Below are 23,379 nucleotides of genomic sequence, written 5' to 3' on the forward strand. Positions count from 1 at the left end.
AACAAAAGCTTTGTTAATGTTAGCTTACAGTCATACTGAATAATGATCTTTGTATATTTGCACATAATACATGTGTACGCACTGCAATGCTGACGGTTTCATCTCTTATGGTAATGTAATTCACAATTCAGAAGAAAGTGTCATTATCAAACAAACTATAAACCAGAGCATAAATGACCGTATATTATTTGGCAACATTATCACAGACATCATAGGTCCTGCATTTCCTTGGACGAAACAAGCAAAATGATTGAATATAATTTTAAACTTGTCTCAAAAGACACTAAACTTTTGAGGGTAGTAAAGTGAAAAGGATTTATAATGATGCAATAAGATACCGATTTGATTAGAAACACCTTGTGGACATAGGGTTTATAAAAAATCTGCTTTCATCATGATGCTTGTAAATCTGCCAGAAACACAAGGAGGGAATGACACAAAGTAAAAGCTTACCATTAAGAGCTGAATTGTTCCCACTATGATTAAATTTGAAACTGATAAATTACTTTATTTTTTAAGTACAGTACATTAAGATTATATAAACCTTAATATTTATATGTATTCATACTTATACATTTTCTTGGGAAATCATATTTCAAAACTAATTTGCTTGAATGGTATAAATAGTTATTAAAATTTCTGTGAAAAATGTAGTAAAGCTTGTTGCAATCCTCGACTGATAGTTGAATTAAATCACACCATCTTCATGTTAATATACATACCTGTACTAATTCCAAACTGATTGGAGAATATCTGCTCAAATGATATACTGTACAGTACTTTGATAGCAAATATATGAAAGGAATTTTGTGAAGTAAACAGACTTCAGCAAAAGTATAACTACTTGGTTAAGATATTCTTAGAATCTTTAAATGAACATGCTTTGCTGTAATGTAGCTCAGACACTTTGGAAAGGCTTTTTTGTATAGAATTTTAACCAAGGGACTTAATTTGATTAATATTTCAGGAATTGATGTATGGCGTACATAATATACAGCTCAAAAGGAGTTTTCTTAATAATAATTACATCTTTACGGCATTATAGCTACTGTACATTTAATTTTGTATTTTTTTTCAAATTTATAACCTTAACTTATTCAAGGTAAATTCATGAAATGGAGCCTGTTTGAATGTGTAAGTTTTATGTTGAGAGTCCAAAATATTTCAAATAATATTTTGGTTATGTCAGGGAAACTACTGAGATGCCATTTTTTATCTAAATAACAATGATTTTACTAAATATAAATTTTTATTACAATAGAATCTGCAATTAAGTTTCCAAGTATTCTTGTATAATGATTTAGATTGGATTTAAAGTAACTATATTTCAGTATGACTAGTTTCAATACTTGAAAATTATTTTTGTAGTACTGTAGAAGCTATACTTGCAGATTATTGTAAAACCCTTCCTCATTCATGCATACATTTCTCACATCGTAGGAGTATCACTACTCCCCCTCCCAAAAAACATTAAATTGATTTTAGCCACTTCGAAATGATTCATGGATAAACTCTATGGAAAGTTTGAGGGAAGTTAGTATACTTAATACCCTGTACCATTGAGGGAATAAAAACATATCCACCATTTCATAATAAAAATTGTACAGTAGTTTACATAAATGTATGTTGCAGTTTATTTGAGCAAACACAATACTGCAAAATATTGAAACTCTTATAATTGGAACCAACTGCAATGCCATATGGAGTGATCTGGCTTATGGAATTGTGGTAGTGTTATTTGGCGTGATCTGGATTAAATAACTGTGGCACAAAATCCATTATTATATTATTGATGGGGAAGCCTGTTCAGTTGGGAAGGGATAAAAGACCTTTACTTTTGTTGAAGAATTATTTTTTTGGGGTAGGAGACCTTTAAACTGTCTGATCTGACAAGGCTGGGGAAGTCACAAGATGAGTGCTTTTCAAATTAAACTTGGTAATTTTCAATGGAAAAAGGGCAATTGGAATATCTCATTGGTGATTTAAATATTTTTTTTTGGGGTACGACTTCATTTGACAAGAGCTACAAGTTAAAGGTGGTAATTTTCTCTTGTCAGTCCAGGGACATCTATGATGGCTAGAATAGAAATTTGGAGATTATGGAAGGTGGATTAAGAAGTAGAGGAGTGAGAATGTGAAGATAATCATGGATCTATCAGCAAAGATGGAAGATTTGTGTACTAAGCAAAGGGTTAATAAAGATGTTTCATTAGCAACGAAACTGGTGTTAAAAGCCAGAAAGAATCTGGAAGAGTGAGTTAAATACTAATCTGGGAAGAATTCTCCTCTAATCCATGATTGGAGTTGAGCTCATCATCCAGATAAATTTCTCTCTGCTGTTTGCAATGTACATTATTTAACCTTTGCTGTGATAAAACAGAGATCTGGTACATCCCTTGCTGCAGAAGTAATCTGGGGTGGAAGACTACTTTCACTAAAGAAATAATTTATGTTTTGGAAGTTCCACATCTTTTAAAAGTGTTGTTGTTTTTGCATGTCCTTCTGTGATTATTCTTTTGGGCAGGGGGGGAGAGAACACAGGATGATGAATTTACTTAGGAAACAATAAATGAAAAAGGCCGTAAATAAAGAGGAAACTCAGAAATATGATAGTCATAAAATTTCAAGCCCTCAGTGGTACACTGCAATGAGATGACAACTAGGATGAATGTGGCGGGTATATAAATATCTGTATAGAACTCGTGAGAAGCACGAGATAAATTGAAAACTTAGTATTTGACATGCAGAAATACAACATAAGGGGGCACCAAAAATGAAAGTTGAATGGAAAAAATACTTGGATTGTGAAAAGAGCTGCCAAAATGAAACCTCAAAAGTTTTATGGAGAATAAAAGGAAATAAGCTTTTTACTTACAGTATCATCATTCTGGCCTGCTTGAATACAAACCAATTTATCCCACATAGCCTTTTTATGTTATCAGTAGAATTAAGGTACTGTACATTACACAATTTATATCTATAGATACACACCAATTATTTCAAGAGGTGTTGTAAGGGTAAACAGAAATAGCACAAATTTTGTTAATGGTCCAATTCTTTTTTACCATACAACCTTGAATAAGTGGTTTAAACAGGGCTTAAATTACCTATATGAGCTAATAAAATGTTAACTCTTAGAAAAGTTTGTAAGTGTAAGCCTTAGTGTTTATGATCACATTGTTGAACATTTCACCATACCAATTACTGTACAATAGTATGAAGCATTCTCTTATAATCATGGTTTTCCATTTATATACACTCCCTAAGAATTCTGTAAAAGATTGTATAAGAAATAAATAGTTCTATAGTCTAAAGACAATTGCAAGTTTGTAGCAAAAATTAATTTTTTGTAATGAAAAATTTAAATTGTTTGAACTTATAAAATTTTCCACATTGTCAGTTTGTCCCTTGTGTCTTCTGGAAACAAAATTTCAACCTGTGGTCACTCCAGGTTATAGTGCCTTGAGTTCTTCAAGAGAAATATTTTCTAATTTTTTTTGCTTGTCTTTTAAAGAAAATTTGAAAAGTAAAGGAACTAAATATTCCTAGTTTGTTGGCTCCTGTTTTATCATAGGAGACATACTTTGTTTTTGTTGTTGTTGTAAAGGTTACTCAACATTTATGGCTGGCACTAACCAGGTAACTTGAGAATATTTATCTTCTTCAAGATTTCCAATATTTTCAGAGTGCTTCTAGACATACCAGTTAATACTGTACCAAGAAATTTCCGGCAAGGAGAATATTCTACCCTCTGAGTAGGCCTGTCGTGCATGGCTTTCTAGCTGCATGATAGTCCTTTCATTTAGTAGAGCTTCCTACAAGGCAATGGGGTCATAAGAGGGTCACTACGAAAGCAGACTTGTATGGCTTTTGGGCATACTGACGGTAATGGAGTGGAAAACAACAGCCAGGTATTTATCTCCCAGAAAAGTCTTGCAGATGCTCATATTAGCTTGTGGTTAGTCTTTTTTTCCTTTCTTACAACTGGAAATGTGAAATCCTCTGGTTTCTTGCCCAGCTCTAATAACTAAGGTAAAGGTGGCAGCTTGATGGTGCAAGGGAGAGAAAATAACTTGTTCCAGTCAGGTAAGCAACTTGACTTTCACACAAGCCTGCCCCATTTTGTTAATACTGCAGTGTTGTTACCTCCCTTTTAAGAAATCTTGTTTTTAAGGTTGGTCTTTTACCTAGTGGTCATCTGAAATTTGACTGGAACTTCTTTATTCCAACAGGGTAGGTATAGAGTCCTCTCACTTTTGTTAAATGGTGTGTCAAGGATTAACTTCCTGACACACCATTTAACAAAAGTGAGAGGACTCTATACCTACCCTGTTGTTGTCGAGTAAAAATCTTTTGGAGATTTAGTATAAATTTTTCAAATGCAAGGAGAGTAGTCTATTAACAAAGGTATTGTGAAATTACCTTATAACTTTCCCAAGTTATAATGGAAAACAATACACTTGACTTAACACAAAGTTGGAAAAGGTAGAAGAAGTGTTAATCTTATAACGGAATAGATGGGGGAGGGGAATATAACTTTCCCTCCAGTGCAAAATATGGGCTATATAGTACTTGAAATTTTGAAAATATTTTTGTCTCTAACCTAAAATGCAGATTTGTCTAATGCTAATACAATCCTAATTTTCAGGTCTTTCAGTTAAGACAGCTCCCTCCTATCCTGATTACACAATGATTTTGCTCTCCAGTAAATCTACAGCTTCAATCATTTCTTTTTACAATAAAGTCATTGGTGACATAAATTCATGCAGACCACATCTTTGTTCACCACCAAATCTGTGAGTATTGGCAAATATTACTTGTACAAAGTTATTTTGAAGAAACATTTATGGTGTATTTTGATGTCAGAAGTCATTTTCTTTTCTAAATGTAGATTAAGCAGCTAAAAATAAGAATGTTGGATGAATCTGGATAGAGAAGACATTATTTTCAGGGAGTGGGTGATGAAATTTAGGCCTTGTGAACCCAGTTACAGGGGTATTAGTATTGCACACTTGCTAAAGGAAAGAATTTCCAAGGCTAAATATTTTAACGATGAGGAAATGCCCTGAAAAAGAATGGGCATATACAAAAGGAGAAAGCTGTAAAATGGGAATCTTAAAGGATCACTTATTATGTATCTCTAGAGATGACCCCAGTTGCTGGCTTTTCTAATGAGGTACTGTGTCCATGTCCTTGTTGATTGGAGTATACATGCTTTGTCATGGATGAAAAACTCAGTCCAAATTGGAGTTTGGTTGGCATTTATTGAAACAACTGTGAAACTGTATCAGTCTTTGTCCAGTCAAATCTATTATGTCTAGAAAATGCTATTGATGGTAACCTTCTTTGGTCTACTGAAGCTATTTTTCAACTAGTAAAGTGTGCTCTAAGACAAGTTCTTGCAGAGAAAGTTTCGATTATGGATGGTTATTTTTCTTTAATACTGTACCAGGAAGATAATTCAGAGGTACTTTTATGATGGAAATTAAAAATCCATTACTTTGATGGTAATTTGCAATTCTGCTGGCCATTGCCTTCACCTTCATTGGTGAACCATGTGGCATATATTCAGTTCATTAATTATTTTTTCATTTGTTTTATCTTACTGGCTCTTGTACTTTAAGATTGCTGTCTACTTTAATTAGAAATTTGCCGTTACCATATTTCTCAAGTGAAATTAGGGTTTTTAAATAAAATCTAATTTAATACCTGTCTGCATTTACTTGGGATTTTATGGTTCCACTGCAATGCAAAACAAGGCTGACTGACTGTCCATTAAGACCTAAAAATCTGTCATGATAGTCTGGAGTATTCATCTCTGGGATATTGTATATAGATACTCTTAAATATCCTAGGAGGAACTTAGTGTCCCATGTTTAATCTGACAAAGAAAGAAAGAGGTTAGGTCCTGGTCAAACCTATAGAGTAAGGTACACAAGAACTCTGTCACCTACATTTCTCTCAAGTGTTTCATAGGGGTTTCCTTGTTGGATTTGGCCGAATTTTTTTCTGCTCTTTTGGATTAGTGTTATACTATTAGAAGATTTTGTTTCCAGAAGGGGTTTTGGGATGAAAATACTGTATAATTCTTACCTCTGGAGTAAGATAGGTTAACTTCCCAAATTGTGACGTTTTGAAACATATAACACTAAACTCCTACATAATGATTATGGAGGAGTTCAGTTCTTAAATTCTGTATGTCTCATTTCAATTAAAGTATTGTGATACAAAATATTTAAACTTGACCAAATTTAGTTTCAAATTGAAGTTCAACATAAAAACCTTAACTTATGGCTTGTTTATTCTTTATTAAAAAAGTAATTCACTTAGGAAAATATTTACATTTTATTAATCTTAAAAGAAAATATATACATACTATTAATCATGAGATTAGATATCTTCATTCCAAAATGGGTTATATAAATACAGTGGAATTTACAGACCAACCCAACAGCCTTTGTAAACATTTAACATCATAAATTGAATCATTTAAATAGTTTTTTATTTACTTATGAGTATATAATATTTCTGTTTTTTAATAACATGCATCCAAACTGTATTTTAATAACATGCAACCAAATTCTATTCAGTAAAAGGTTAAACTGGTTCAATATTACCACAAACCCCTTTCTCCCTAGAAATTTATGACCTTCATGGATTTTCTTTCACATGAAAGATTAATGGTTTGAAAGTAAATTATTTAAAACCATATGTCAAAGACATTTAGATATTAAATCAAACCTGGATAACATGTTTCTAGTGGTTATGGTATAAAGATTATAATTTCACGAACCATATTATTCACTGTCAATTTACTACACACTTTAGAAACCTGCATAACAATGCACACGTAAGCAACATCTATTGTTTGTTATATCACAGCACATATTACTAATCATGTAAAATCCATTATGACAGCCATTCTGGTGAAAAATGTTATGCTATCTGTAGTATGAATTAAAACAAAATAGGTTATGAAAATTTTGTTGTGCTTGCAGCAAGACAAAAATTTAGCTGGTTAAATATACAATGTAAATAAACATACTTTTGCCAGGCATCTTAATGTTCAACGATACAGAAATATCTAAACATACTTTCACTTTGTTATACAGTAAAGTATATAGATCCTAAGTAACCATTACAGCAATAATAATTCCACAATCTTTCTTTTAACTGGTAAATAGCATTAGTTATGAGGAAATGACATGAATTTCCATATTTTCTATATACAATAATGTTTACACAAATAGAAAGACAAGTATTTCAACATTCCTAACAGAATTATGCACTATACAAGTATTTTTAAAGAGCTATTCACAATTAGTTGAGATATATAACTTTAATGATTTCAAATTAAAAATTCCAGATTCATTCTTTCACTAAATTATAAATAAAATAAAAGTTAGCAAGATGAAAAAGTACTGTACACTGCATTTGACAAAATCTTCTCATTGACACCCGGAACTTGACACAAACTTTCCATTCACAAAATTCTCTTGTGCTTCATTCACTTGGTTTTTAACTTGGGTAAATATTGAATAAATCTCTAAGTGGTCTTTGGATAAATATGTCTTTGAAAGATTTCAAAAGTTAGAAGGCAGTGTGAAAAGCACCAAATATGTAAATAAATAAACTTGGTAAAAACTATTACTATTGTCATGAATACATGAAATCTTTTATTTATCTTTTCCAGTGTCAACTTTCAATCTATGAAATGGAGAGGGCATTAAAATAATGTTTTACCATCGCAGGTCACACTCTGCATCGCTCGCATGGCCTCTTAGTGAACCACCACCTTCACTGTAACGCCGTCCAACTGCTGGGCTCCTGAAATTATAATAACGTATAGTAATTGATAATGACTTACTTATAGCAAGGTAGACTTTTAGAGAATTATTAAAAGGTCTATGTAATGACAACACTATAATTTTGCTTTTATGCTTGAGAAGCATAAATGCTGGTGTTGAGGGTCCTCACTGAGAATGTTAAAAATTGCATAATTAATCTTGAAACTAAAGTGATGCTGGTGTTGAGGTTCCTCATTGTGAAGGTTCCTCATTGTGAATGTTAAAAATTGGGTAATAATATTTTAATCTCTTTTGGACATAGTTAAGGGTCCTCATTGACAATGTTAAAGAATTTCATAATATTTTAACTTCTTTGGCCTTAAATTTCCAGGAATAATTAATAGCATGTAGCTTCAATGGTTGCCCCGCAAGCATAAAGCTAAATATCTAAATCTTGACTTCCTTGTAACTTAAAGATGGATGATAGAAGTAATCTCTTTTCAGCACAAAAAAGTGTGCGTGACCAGGCTACAGACTTAAGAATTTTATCATAGATTTTTTTTATAGTGATACCTCAGGTTATGAGCAAAAATTTCCCTCCATATGCAAAGTTTTTGTTGATAGGTATTCAAGAATTTTTTGTAATTCCTTGTCAAAAGTAAATGTAAGTTTAAAAAAAACCTACCAAGTGTCCATAAAGCATAAATTAAGGGATTAGGTTAGTGATAGTGAATACCATTCGAGAGAGAATTTCGATATTCTCCTCCTCTCATCTCCCACACAGTAGCCACAACTCTCCTCAAAGAAAAAGTAAGAGTTGAACTTCTCGGTATTTTTATTCTTTATTGTGGATTATTAATCTGTATTAATTTCTGATGTTAGGAGTTACTTATTTTTTATACATTACAAACCTTTAGAAATGAGTGACTCTATTTATAAATGTATAGAATGCATAAAGGTAATTCCCTTTCCTGTGGGAAAATTTTTTTATTTTACAAGCATTTTGGGTTAAGAGCTTGTTCCTGGAATGGATTAAACTTATACCACGATACCACTTTTTCATATATTTTCAAAAGAGTAATGTAACAAGTTTTATAGAATACTACAATTGAATTGAATCTGGTTAGTAGCTTATTTTTTATGACAATATTTAATTAAAGTTACTCTATGTTTCAGAGCCATGCTTGACTGTACAGGACTTAATCAGGGAGTATAGTTGAATGGCAGTTTTTTTTTTTTTCCAAGGACTACAAAATCTGATTATCTTCAGAGGAAACTTATAGAGACTAGTCTATATCAGGTAACTAATTAACCAAGCATATTTATTCCAACCCAAGATGAAATTTTTTAATCTATCTTTCCTCAGAGTTCACTGCTGTTCCTACTCCAGATGAAATAGATTCCACCACCTATTTTAGTATTAAAATTCCATGACAGGTACAATAGATCAGTTGCCATAATACTGTAATCCCATACCTATAGGTGCTGCTATTGCTCCTTATTTTTAGCTGGTATAATCTCCTCTGGTTGACTAGAGAATTCATAGTAGAGCATTCATAATTTGCTCACTTTTGTTTTTATCATGTTTTTAATGTATTTTCCTTTAGCTATGTTTGGGGTAGGATGGGTTTTGCTTATTATGACAAACGTATTTTTGTCATTTTCTAAATCTGCAGGGACTTGAGATTTCTTGGGGAAGGAAGAAGTTTCACTTGCTGAAAGAATTTCTTCCATTGCTTTACGGAAGTTGAAGGGGATGGTAGGTTCATTTGGATCCTGTAATACTGTGGGGTATCTAATGAAGTTGTTCCCAACCTGATAAGATCTAGGGTAAATTATTTATCCACCTTCCATCCTGACATCTGGCAGTGAGCAGTGCTTTAAGGGACCAATAGAGATGCTCAACATGCCATTGGTTTTGTAAGCCGTCATATGGTTTAATTTTGTCCTGTGACTAGCAACGAGGGATTTCCATAGGGCTGATGTGAAATTAGCCCCTTATTGCTGGTCACGTATTGGGGAAACCTGTCTTTGCTGACCAAATTTCTTAGAGCTTTTACACAGATTTCAGCTGTCTAATGTTTGACAGGCGCTGCCTCAAGCAATCAGTTATTCTGGTCAATAATGGTGAAAGGAATCAATTATCCATTGAAGGAGGAGTATGGATCCCTCATTGTAAATGTGAATATGAGTGAGGCAGCAATTGCTTATCTCGAATGCTTTTACCTCTTATTCAATATGCCTTGTGAATTTTGATACCCGACAGGGAAGGCATTCGAAAGCCTATTTCTTCATTTTGTCTTCATCGTACTCCAATTGTATCGCTCTGTTTGGGCAGTGGAGAGGCCTCGTGGGTGATGACGTAGGTATACTTGGTGATAGTTGATAATTGCTGCTATTGGTGTGCTGACCAGCTATCAGCTTTTTTTGTGAAGTCATGAATCGAGGAGCACCAGGAATTGCCGTCCCTCAAACATCTGTCTGAAAAGCCAAATGGCATAGTGGGCTGCCAGTTGTTTTCTAAGGTGGAGTATGTCTGTTCTGCTGGCGATAACTTCTTGTGAGATGCTAGTGGTCAGTAGCCATTGTGTGTATCCTACTAGAGTAATGCACTCACTGCTGTGCTACTAGCATTTGTGTGAGGGACCTTTTAGGAGAGAGGAATTACTAGTGTTACAACAGGTATTTTGGCTTCTTGAAATGCTTTTTCTTGCTTATCTCACCAGTATGACTTTGGTTTTTCTTTTAAGCATTCATATAAGGGAGACATGATTTTAGCCAGGTGTGATATAAAACAAGTGATCATACCAGCAAAATCACGCAATGGTTTAATGTTCCCTGGCCTTGGGAAATTGGCGACTGTGTAGACCTTTATCAGAATGGGTTTAACTCCTTTGGAACTTATACGATGACCGAGCAATTCGACTGTTAATTTTTCTCCGAGCTTCTCAAGAACTTGTCCTTGGTCTACTGCTTATATCTGAGGATGAAAATCAGGATGTCATCGACGTAAACGACACACTATGGTAATTCTCTGAGGATGGACTCCATAAAACAGTGAAAGATGGCATTTAGGTGTTGAAGTTCAAAACAGCTGTAATTTAAAGTACTGTATATGTCCGGAAGGGGTTGATGCTTGCTGGCTTTTTTATATCCTCTTTTGCAAGTGTGAGTTGATAATACCTGTTCAGGAGATAGATTTTTGAGAATATTCTTACCCCTTCGAGCTGATTAGTTATGTCAGGGAATATGTAAGGGATACATATCTGATACTGTTTGAACTTAAAGGTGGGATAGTTACCGCAGCATCACTAAGTGCTGTTTCCTTTAGACACCATGTGGAAGGGAGGGGCCCATGGCCTGGAGGCTTTTTGGCAGATTTCTGCCTGTTTCATGTCTTAGAACAGCTTTACATGGACTAGTATTTTGGAGCCAGCTGTCTGGAGTGTGCATGCAGTAGGGATCCCTGTGACAATATGTTGTTTTACGTATTGTCTTGTAGGGCATGTGACATGCTAGACGTCATTCTTGAATACTACGGCAAATTTCTGAGGAACACATGAGATTTCTGGTCCTGGTGAAGAGCTTGTTTGTTGCTGCCCTTTGAGTGATAGGGAGGGTATAAGAGTATCTCACTGAATTAATTGCTCTCTAGGTAAGTCTCTCAGCATGTTGTGTGCCCTCAGGAAATCTACTCTTTGAGTAGTGTGAATGTGAGCATTTGGGAGTTATTCAACAACCAAGAAATTCTACTGTATTTTTCGTCCATTTGCAGTTAACTTGTTGAACAATTAACTTGTACTCTCTGGGATTCTTGAGGACTTGTTTCACGTCCTTGCTCTTCTGTTTATATTCAGGGCTGAAAATCAGGATACATCATGCTAATTTTCTGAAGATGTAGTCATTGAAAGATGGCACTCGGCTGTTGAAGACTGAAACAGTAGTAATTAAAAATATACTGTATGTCCTAAACAGGTTGATGATTGTTGTTTTTTTATAATCTCTTGCAACCTTGTCTTGATAACACCCATTCAGGAGATTGATTTTTGAGAATATTTTTGCCCCCTTTAAGTTAATTATGTCTGTACTGTTAGGTAGAGGTACCTGACTGATACTGTTTGACCTTAGTTGCTTTTAAATCACTAATTGCAGTCTCCTTTAGACACTATATGGAGGGGAGGGGAGATGCCCACGGGAAGGAGACTTTTTTATGGAGATTTCTGCTTGTTCCATGTCCTGGAAAAACTGATTTGCTTGTGACAGTTTGTTGGAGCTAGCTGTGTGAATCGTGTGTGCACTGGGGATTCCCGTTACAGTAGGATGTTTGAGGTGATGTTTTGTAGGGCGCGTGAGGAAATGCTGGACGTCTTCAACTATATTGGTTAATTCCTGAAGAACGCAAGAGATTTCAGGTCCTGGTGTAGAGCTTTTTCCTGCCCTTGGAGTGATGGCAGTTATAGGTGCATCCAAGTAGTTGTGTGCCTTGTGGAAATCTACTTTGAGTTGTATGAAGGTGATGTTGGCAAAGATAAAATGTCCAACTAAATGGTTTGCCAGCAAATGCTACTTGCATTTCTGGTTCTATACTGTTTATCTTTAAGGAGGTGCCTTTTGCGGTAGAGGCGATGATTTGCGTGTGCCTGTTAAAATGGATTAATTTTCTGACATCTCTCATTGGTTATTTAGAAACTAAAGTCCTTGTCTGTTTCCTGAAAGAAAGACACTAATTTCCCTGCATGAAACAACTGGTCTGGCCATTGCTGTTGGTTATTTGGTTGTTGGAACACGTTTTGACAATGCATTCTTGCTTGCACTTTAGAGCCTCACTTCCCAATCTCCAATGGAAGAAACGAAAGCCCTCGAGTTTGTCTCAGACGTGGCGGGTGAATCTGGCTTGCCATCTGTCTCTTCACACTTAGAGGTTATGGCTGATTGATTGGATTCTGCTGGTATCATTACCAAGTGAACTTCATGTACCATTTGTAGGAAATGCTCAAGGGGCACGATGGATGAGTTAGGAATTGCAGCGATCGTTTTGTGTGGTAACTTTGTTGGGCACTAGTAGTTGCTTGCAGTCTTGTGAGGGGTATTATTTCCTATTGCCATTCCTACGTTGTTAAAATATTTTCTGGCTCTGAGGACTGGCAGTATACTGAAGGATAACCTCAATTGGGTCTTTCAGAGTTTTGTATGTGACTGGTGTTTGGCGTGGCTAACCACTCTGTTCGAAGATGTCGTCAGCTTTTCATAACAATGTGATGTTCGTGGACCTGAAAGTAACCTTAACCCTAGAACCAAGAAACAGTGTTGTGAAAGGAGGCAGGCGGTTTTCGCCAGGAAACTTGGCATTGTCCGGTATCTTTGGTCACTCCAGGGTCACCAATTTGCTGGTTAGGATTTGGACAGAAACGTAGGTACTAACTTGTTCGCCTATCTGGTGGTTACTTTGAAAGAAACTTATTTCTGAACTGGAAAGTAATCTCTGGCACCTTAGTTCAGTTAGTTCTTTGTGTGTTACATCAGATTTTTTATATTTCAAATCAGTCACTGCACTTAGATCTTCTCACTGCACTTACATCTTCCCAGACTGTACCATCCTGTAATAGCATTAGTTATGCCGTTAAATCTAACAGAAAGGCGTTCTCCGTTACATGTCCACCCAATGTCAGCCTGCTCACCGACGTATGTTCTTGCAGCTGCCTGTCTGTTAGCCAACTACCACTCTGAAACCGCTCTCAAATGGCCACCCTGTAGCTTCCTCTATGCTTGCTTGTCAGCTGTTTGTTTGCTTGCTAACTGCCGCTTTATAGCTGCCTACCTGTCTGCCGAATCCAACCTTGCAGCTGCCTGCCTGCTTGCTGGCTGTGTTTTTGCAGCTTTCTCTGCCTATTCACCGACTGCTTCCTTGCAGCTTTCTGCCTATTCACCAACTGCGCCCTTGCAGGTCCCTGCCTGTTCCCCAACTGAGCCATTGCAGCTCCCTGCCTGCTCGAAAACTGTGCACTTGCAACTCCCTGCCTTATATCTGCTGGTCTGTTAGCTCACTGCCATTTTGCAGCTACCTGCCTGCTCGCCCACTGATGCTTTGCAGCTGTCTGCCTGCCTGCTCGCTGACGAGGGCTTTCCAGCCGTCTGCTTGCTCGCTGACGAGGGCTTTCCAGCCATCTGCCTGCCCGCTCGCTGACGGGGCCTTTGCAGCCGTCTGCCTGCCTGCTCGCTGACGGGGGCTTTGCAGCTGTCTCCCTGCCTGCTCGCTAACGGGGGCTTTGCAGCTGTCTGCCTGCCTGCTCGCCGACGGGGGTTTGCAGCTGTCTGCCTGCCTGTTCGCCAACGTGGGCTTTGCAGCTGTCTGCCTGCCTGCTCGCAGACCGGTGCTTTGCTGCTGCATGCCTGCCTGCTTGCCAACCGGTGCTTTGCTGCTGCCTGCCTTCCTGCTCGCTGATCGGTGCTTTGCTGCAGCCTACCTTCCTGCTTGCCGACCGGTGCTTTGGTGCCTGCCTGCCTTCCTGCTCGCCGGCCAGTGCTTTGCTGCTGCCCGACTGCCTTCCTGCTCGCCGGCCAGTGCTTTGCTGCTGCCCGACTGCCTTCCTGCTCGCCGGCCAGTGCTTTGCTGCTGCCCGACTGCTCGCCGACCGGTGTTTTGCTTTGCTGCTGCTGGCCTGCCTGCTCGCCAACCGGTGCTTTGCTTTGCTGCTGCTGCCTGCCTGCCTATGCCTTGCAACTACCTGCCGACCGGTGCCTTGCAACTGCCTGCCTGCTCGCTCATCGACTGGTGCTTTGCAACTGCCTGCTTGCTTGCTTGCTGAACGATACTTTGCAACTGCCTGCCTGCTTGCTGAACGATGCTTTGCTGCTGCCTGGCTGCTCGCCCACCGGTGGTTTGCTGCTGCCTGCCTGCTCGCCCACCGGTGCTTTGCTGCTGCCTGCCTGCTCGCCCACCGGTGCTTTGCTGCTGCCTGCCTGCTCGCCCACCGGTGCTTTGCTGCTGCCTGCCTGCTCGCCCAATGGTGCTTTGCTGCTGCTGCTGGCCTGCCTGCTCGCCAACCGGTGCTTTGCTTTGCTGCTGCTGGCCTGCCTGCTCGCCAACAGGTGCTTTGCTTCGCTGCTGCTGCCTGCCTGCCTATGCCTTGCAACCACCTGCCGACCGGTGCCTTGGAACTGCCTGCCTGCTCGCTCGTCGACTGGTGCTTTGCAACTGCCTGCCTGCTCGCCCACCGGTGCTTTGCTGCTGCCTGCCTGCTCGCCGACCGGTGGTTTGCTGCTGCCTGCCTGCTCGCCGACCGGTGGTTTGCTGCTGCCTGCCTGCTCGCCGACCGGTGGTTTGCTGCTGCCTGCCTGCTCGCCGACCGGTGCTTTGCTGCTGCCTGCCTGCTCGCCGACCGGTGCTTTGCTGCTGCCTGCCTGCTCGCCGACCGGTGCTTTGCTGCTGCCTGCCTGCTCGCCGACCGGTGCTTTGCTGCTGCCTGTCTGCTCGCCCACCAGTGCTTTGCTGCTGCCTGCCTGCTCGCCGACCGGTGCTTTGCTGCTGCCTGCCTGCTCACCGACCGGTGGTTTGCTGCTGCCTGCCTGCTTGCCGACCGGTCTTTGCTGCTGCCTGCCTGCTCACCGACCGGTGGTTTGCTGCTGCCTACCTGCTCGCCGACCAGTGGTTTGCTGCTGCCTACCTGCTCGCCGACCAGTGGTTTGCTGCTGCCTACCTGCTCGCCGACCAGTGGTTTGCTGCTGCCTACCTGCTCGCCGACCAGTGGATTGCTGCTGCTTGCTTCCTTCGCAACTGGTGCTTTGCTGCTGCCTGCCTGCCTTCTTCGCGACCGGTTCTTTGCTGCTGCCTGCCTGTCTTCTTCGCGTCCAGTGCTTTGTTGCTGCCTGCCTGCCTTCTTCGCGCCCAGTGCTTTGTTGCTGCCTGCCTTGCCCACCAGCGCTTTGCTTCTGCCTGCCTGCTTGCCCACCAGAGCTTCCCAACTGGTGCTTTGCTTCTGCCTGCCTCCTTTGCTACCGGTGCTTTGGTGCTGCCTGTCTGCTCGCCCACCGGTGCTTTGCTGCTGCCTGCCTGCTTCCCGACTGGTGCTTTGCAGCTGCCTCCCTGATCACCGACCGGTACTTTGCAGCTGCCTCCCTGATCACCGAACGGTGCTTTGCAGCTGCCTCCCTGATCACCGAACGGTGCTTTGCAGCTGCCTCCCTGATCACCGACCGGTGCTTTGCAGCTGCCTCCCTGATCACCGACCGGTGCTTTGCAGCTGCCTCCCTGATCACCGACCGGTGCTTTGCAGCTGCCTCCCTGATCACCGACCGGTGCTTTGCAGCTGCCTCCCTATCACCGACCGGTGCTTTGCAGCTGCCTCCCTATCACCGACCGGTGCTTTGCAGCTGCCTCCCTGATCACCAACCGGTGCTTTGCAGCTGCCTCCCTGATCACCAACCGGTGCTTTGCAGCTGCCTCCCTGATCCCCAACCGGTGCTTTGCAGCTGCCTCCCTAATCACCAACCGGTGCTTTGCAGCTGCCTGCCTGATCACCGAACGGTGCTTTGCAGCTGCCTGCCTGCACTCTGACTGCGTCCTTGCAACTGCCCGCTGAGTACGTCTTTGACTGCATCCTGGCAGTGGCCCGCCGACTGCATCCTGGCAGCTGCCTGCCTGCTTGGCAACTGGTGCTTTGCAGTTGCCTGCGTGCTCGCTTACTGGTGCTTTGCAGCTGCCTGCCTGCTCACAAGAAAAGTGGCTGAATGGAGGTTGAGTTAGGAATTGGACTGTTTGTATGAAGAAAATAAGTAGTAGTTTTGGAAAGAAGTGGAGAGTAAGGAAGGGTGGAAAGAGAAATAAAAACAGTGAAAGATGAAAATGGAAGGTTGTTGAAAGGATAGGAGGCAAGAAAAAGGAGCTGAATATTTTGGAAGGTTGCGGAGAATAGGGAGGCAGATATAATTGCTTGCAATGTTGAGGTGCTAGTGATGGGAGATGAGAATTAAGAGAAATAACAAGAGAGGAAGTGAAGAGAGCACTAGAGCACTAGATGAAACAAGTGCAGGAAAAGTACTTTTTATGGATGGTGTGAGGACTGAGATATTGCAGGAAGGGGGTGTGACTGTACTTGAATGTTTGGTGAGATTGTTTAATATATTATATGTTGTCAATGGTACCATAGGACCTGGTGTGTGAGTGTATTGTTCCGCTAGAAAAAGGGAGATGTGCACGCGTTGTAATTGAAGAGCATCAGTTTGTCGAGTGTGGTTGGAAAAGTGTATGATAGTGCTAATTACAGTAATAGGATTAAGGGTGGGTTTAGAGGAGGTAGGGGATATATGGATCATTGATTTTACAGTGGGTGTAGATATGCGAGATATATTTAGCAAAAGTTAAGGATCTAGAGAAAGCTAATGATAAAGTTGATAGGGAAGTGATGTGGGATGTTATATGGGATTGTTGGAAGATTGTAGCAAGCAGTTTAGAGTTTATACATAGGCAGTAAAGCATGCGTTGAGATAGAAAATGAAGTGAGCAAGTGGTTTCCTGTGAGAGTGGGGCTGAAACAGGGGTTGTGATGTCACCATGGTTGTTCAATTTGTTGTTGATGGAGTAGTTAGAGAGGTGAGTGATCGAGTGCTTGGTCGAGGATTGAAACTGATAGCAGAGTGATCAAGAGTGGGAGGTGAATATAATTATTTTTGTGGATGATACTGTATTGGTTGCAGACTCGAGTGAGGAGCTGGGTTTATTAGCGACTGTTTGGGAGGGTGTGTGAGAGAAGGAAGTCTTGTTAATATGGGTAATAGTAAGGTTATAAAATGCACGAGAAGAGGATGGTGCTGGGTTGAATGGACAGTTACTTGAAGCAGATCAGTTTAAGTACTTTGTTGCTGCAAATGGTGAAGTATAAGCAGATGTACATCAGAGTGACTGAAGGAAGTTAAGTGTTGAGGGCAGTGAAGGGAGTGGTAAAGAAAAGAGGGTTAGGAATGAATGTAAAGAGTTCTGTATGATAAGAAAGTGATTATGACAACTATGATGTATGGTTCAGCGACAAATTGAATGTGATTGAGATTAAGTGTCTGAGGAGTCTGGCTGGTGTATCTTGATTAGATAGAACGAAGTAGAAAGAGTGAGAACAGTTGTAAGAAATTAATAAGTAACTACCATGAAGTGGTTTAGGTCTGTAGAGAAGATGGAAAATTGCTGATGAATACAAGAGTTGAAAGTATACGAGGTTTAGGTCTGTAGAGAAAATGGAAAATTGCTGATGAATACAAGAGTTGAAAGTATACGAGGTTTAGGTCTCGAGAGAAAATGGAAAATTGCTGATGAATACAAGAGTTGAAAGTATACGAGGTTTAGGTCTGTAGAGAAAATGGAAAATTGCTGATGAATACAAGTTGAAAGTATACGAGGTTTAGGTCTGTAGAGAAAATGAAAAATTGCTGATGAATGCAAGAGTTGAAAGTATACGATGATGGCCAAGGTTTGGGTGGATGGATAGAGTGAAGAAAGATCTAGGTGATAGGAGGATACATGTGAAAAGTGGTAAAAATAAAAAGAATCAAGCGATTGTGACGTGGTTCCGATAGGCCCTGCTGCTTCCTACAGTTGCCTTGGTGACCGCTGATGTAGCAGAAGTAGGGGATTCAGCATATGAAGCTTCATTTGTGGAGGGAAAGGGGGGAGTGTGGCACCCTAGCAGTACCAACCAAACTTGGCTGAATCCCTAGTCGGGCTGGAAGGAGCGAAGAGGAAAGTACCCCCCCCCCCTTTTTTTTATGTTGGCTACTCACCAAAATTGGGTTTAATGCTTTGTTAGATATAGATAAAATCATATTGTACTTGGATTAATATGCTTGGTCATTAAGAGGAATTCTCCCATAAAGATAAATCAACAAATCAGATACACACAAGATCTTGCTTCCCTTCCCTAGTACCCACAAACCATTGATGCACATGGCTTCTGCAGCTTTCTAACTACATTGTTTTCCTTCAATAAAATTAGAAATGTGGTGCAGATATTAGGCATGTGTAAACGATGGATTTGTTGCAAATTTTTTTTATTCACATCTTTATAAATTTAAATGACATACCTTGGATGCTTTGGGTGACGAAGTGTGTGTTGATGATGGTGTGCCTGTCTCATAGATTTAGGGGAACCGGACGTTGCGGGGGATCCTGGCAAAGGTCATCAAAAACACACAAAACATTAGTGTTAAAATCACACAAGTGTAAATTGTTAAGTTTAGTGATAAAGTACCATTAATGTTTGAATATACTGTACATCATAGTCACTTATTCTCTATATATAGTGACTTGATGATGACTAAATATATTTTTTCGATGACCATGATACTAATGTCATTTTCGTTTTCCTTAAAACCTAACAATTTATATTTTATGAAACCTATTACTGTAACTTAGTTATTTAAAACTATAAGTTTGTTATTTCAAAGTATACAAAACATTACAATTAGAGTACAAAAACAAAGCATGTTAAGGTTGTAGATAGGTACTGTACTTCATAAAATTTGGTGCAAGCCAAAAATCATAAATCAGATAGTGAAAACTAACTCCATACTACTCTTGATTACCATGGTGGAGAGACTAATAAACATGGAATACAGATTGCATGGTCGGACTTAACTGTATCAATACACAGTTTTATTGTGAAAGATGCAGTGGTGCACAATTTACGAACAATTAAAGAGAAATTTTAGTTGATACTATAATTATGAAAATCTTTGTAATCTCCATGAAACAAGAATATGTAATAAACAAATCTTTGTAATCTCCATGAAACAAGAATATGTAATAAACGTTTCCCAAATTCTAAAACAATGTGTATGGTATTTCCCTTTACGAAATGTGAGTGAAATTTAAAATCCCTAATCAGCAATGGGAGGGCTACCAATGAAAATTTGATAGCAGTAGATATCAAAGTCCCTTGCAAGGTTGAACTAAGGGAAAGTTACTTGCAAGGTTGAACTAAGGGAAAGTTACTTGGAAGACTTAATCCCAAGATAATAACCGATTAACAATATGACAAATTAGAAGGTCTATCTCAAACATTCCTGTTGGACATGATTTTAAGACCTGCTTCAGTTTAATAGTATTAGTAGTGTCTACAACATCACCATCCTTGTGAGCTAGGGGTGGGGATTTGGGAAGCCTATACAGTAGGTATACCTGCTGATTCATCAACAGCCATTGCCTGGCCCCTCCCTGCTTGTAGCATGACGGAGGGTGGTTTGGGCACTGATCATTATGTATACAGTCTTTTTCTGGGCAGTAGTGGATAACTTTTTAAGTATCAAGAGCAACCTATTGTTTTTTCAAGACAAGAGTAACACATTCTTTTTTGTTATAATTTTTAAAAAGTATATAGTTTACAGTATATTGCCATTATATTAAAATGAAACCTTTCAAGTAAAATTTTAGGATTAAAATTTATTTTGATATCAGATGTCATTCTGGGTATACTTTAAATTGTAATTTTAAGGGAGGAACATATTTCTTTATAAGTTTCTATTTTATTAAAGAGACCTGTTGGCAGCAAATCTCTGAATGAAATAGTTAGTTTATGCTGCATGGAAATGTAATTATAAATATCAGAAGAACATTAGCCAATGTAATTTTGATTAGATTTGGCTAAACAGGATTTTGTACTTTAAATCCAATTATACAAAAAAGAATTATGAGTAAAATACAATATACATACATGAGGCTTGAATAAAAACAAAAATTGGCCAAGTTTCCATGCAATTCGGTATAAATTTTCTAGATCTGTTGAAATGGTTAAACAAAGGGCAGAATCAGGACTATGATAAAAAGTAATACTATGATTATGTGGCCCTGTTAAAATGGTTAAAGAAAGGACAGAATTAAGACTATGATAAAAAGTAATATGATTAAGTAGCCTCTTAAAACATCACTTGACATTACCCACAATACCTAGAACCCTTGGCTAAGATTAGTAAAACATTCAGGAAATTCAGTGGTAAGTTTTTCAAAACCACCTCACATTACACACTATATTCCAAGATGCATGTATGGAAAAACTAAAGATCACTACATTTTAGAAATCAAGAAAGCATTAAGAGATTGACAACCCTACAGTACTGTACTATTATGCATAAGGTGACTACTGTACCTATATATTTTAGTAATACAATTATTTTAGTTTTAAAGAAGCAGAGAGTAAATAACAATATATTTATATTTTCTTCATGGGAAAAAAAATTGGCCAATTTACTTTACATACTATGATAGCAATATAATTACTGTACATATTACATCAGTCTTTTGTGATTTGAAGTATGATACAGTAATAATAAAGCATGCAATAAGGTACTGTACAACAAAAAACAGGCCATATGCAAGATAAATATGGGAGTGACAAACCTACTGGTCCTGATGTGTCGCGGTCGCCTATGGTGTGGGGCAGGTTGACGTACATCACTTGAGCCATCTATTGAAGTACCATAGTCTTCCGTTTCTGACCCTTCGTAAGGAAATCCACGTGGGGGCCTTGACTCCCTTTCAGTCTGATGCAATACCAGGAGAGTTAAAAAGATTTTGGTTAGTACTGTACATTTTATTAATAAAAAGACAAAAAATTGTTTTACTGTAATAATAAAATTTATTATTTCTATACTCGCCTTGTGTTCACATTGCACTAGGCTTCGGAAGGTTGTGTTATGTTGACATTACCATTTAAGAAAAAAAAAATAGTTTTCTTTCCTTCCAATATACTAATGCATCTAGTAAACAATGTGACTAACGGCAGTTACCAACAATAACACTGAGCACTGCGAATGTCGTATTGTCTACTTCAGTCTTTCAAGTTTAAATTCCCCATCCTATTGATGCTAATAGTTAGTGGGGAGGAAGGAAAGTACTATAGAAAATATAAATTACTAAAAATCTGTTTTTTGTTTTATGAACCTCCACTGATGTTTTATACTATTGTGGTGGTGGTGGATTGCTAGTGAAGGAAAAAAAGATTGGGCATTTAGTTGCCATAATCAAATAATATCCTCGAATTACCTGTAATCTCTGGGTTTAGGGTACTTAAACTCTAGATTGACTTTTAATGTTACCTTTATCACCTAATTACTAATGTATATAACAAATCTAAAATAATATGGAACTAAAAGTATAATTTACAAAATCAAATTCAAAATATTACTTGACTGCAACCCCAAAGTATGAATCTGCCAAGCTAACAAATCAAATTCTAAATGTTATCAGACTACCGGCTCAGCAGCCACTATGGGCCCAAAAGCCGATTGCAAGTTGTAAACCAGGGCTCTTCGATAATGTTCCCTTTCGTTGTCATGGTCCATAAGACTCCACATCTGAACTAACAGACTTCGTTCTTTCAATGATTAATAATAGAAGAACAAAATTTATTTTCTTTTCCAATGATAATGATGATGATTTTCCAATGGGAAAAAAACCCGAAAGAATTGTTACAGTATTAACATCCCCAAATAAAAAAATTTCAGCTGGCAAGAGAAGAAATTTTCAACACTGACCAGAAACCTTTACCGCTGTAAAAACTTGAGAAATTAGGTTTGTTGAAAATGCCTCCTGTCTATGCATGTCAAAAAAAGCCAAAGACCAGTTATAAGAAACTCTCAACCCCATGATTCTTAGCCTTTGGAAATGAGGCCCTTTATGGATAGGAAAATGTTAGTTCTATTGAAAGCATCCAATTACCTTCCTTTATAGCCTCCAAAAATCATTGAGGATGTTTCCATAAAAAACTTTGCAAGAAATGCAAATGTTGAGGTATGAGATAACAAGAACTGGTTTCCCACTAACACCCCGATGCTTTTGGGTACGAGGAGTAAACTTTTTGTTAATTCCACAGAAAAAGTTTTAAAACCTCTTCTAAAAGTTTTTACAAATTCTTTACAAACCCAGGTAAAATTAAGCCCTTTGTAATATTTTCTAACTAACTAGGATATAGATATATAAAACTTAAACATAGCAATCTGAAATGAAAAAAATAACATGCACATAAGCCTATGATAAGTAAAACAGTTTTGGTTATTAAGAAATCAACCAATTCATAACACAGTATTGTAGTATCGATTTAAAAAAAAAAAAAAAAAAAGATATATTTTTTTCATGCACTTAAACATTTAGCAACTTACTAGATTTGGTGAATCCACATCATGAAGGGAAGGAGCTTGGTAGACTAAAGCTGTGAAAGCCTTTTGTCCTCTTTGATGATTAGGTGGAGAAGGAGGGGCTGGAGGAGGGGGGCTTCCTCGTCCTAACTGGAATGTTGCAGTTGCATAAGGATACAGCTCCTCTTCACTGTAGTCTGAAAGCACAAATAATTTTAATACAGGATCATTTATGTTATGAAAATGTTTACTTGAAAATTACAGTGAAACTCGATTTCAAACGTGTTAAAAGAGGTGATTTTATATGCTTTCAATGTGTAGAATAGGGAAAACAAAAAGCAACACTATAAATAGATATATAAAAGTAATCCTAAATAATACATACATACACCAAGGCACTTCCCCAATTTTGGGGGGTAGCCGACATCAAACAAATGAAACAAAAAAGGGGACATCTCTCTCTCTACGTTCCTCCCAG

At 38.6% G+C, this 23,379-nt stretch overlaps 2 protein-coding genes across 6 annotated transcripts in view; one reads left to right on the plus strand and one right to left on the minus strand.

Annotated features, from left to right (window-relative positions):
• Nucleotides 1-23,379, plus strand: part of LOC137623093 (cell adhesion molecule Dscam1-like) — a 317,782-nt gene that overhangs the window by 191,269 nt on the left and 103,134 nt on the right. The gene's annotated exons all lie outside the window — the stretch shown is intronic.
• Nucleotides 7,690-23,379, minus strand: part of LOC137623095 (cell adhesion molecule Dscam1-like) — a 47,601-nt gene continuing 31,911 nt past the window's right edge. Inside the window, exons 20-23 of the mRNA XM_068353753.1 lie at nt 22,926-23,098; nt 21,170-21,308; nt 18,855-18,939; nt 7,690-7,827 (exon numbers count right to left, since the gene is read on the minus strand). Coding sequence (XP_068209854.1) covers nt 7,740-7,827; nt 18,855-18,939; nt 21,170-21,308; nt 22,926-23,098 — 485 coding nt within the window. The 3' untranslated portion in view covers nt 7,690-7,739. The remainder of the gene's footprint in view (nt 7,828-18,854; nt 18,940-21,169; nt 21,309-22,925; nt 23,099-23,379) is intronic.

Source organism: Palaemon carinicauda, chromosome 30 (assembly GCF_036898095.1).
Source record: "Palaemon carinicauda isolate YSFRI2023 chromosome 30, ASM3689809v2, whole genome shotgun sequence".
In the NCBI taxonomy this organism is placed as follows: Eukaryota; Metazoa; Arthropoda; class Malacostraca; order Decapoda; family Palaemonidae; genus Palaemon; species Palaemon carinicauda.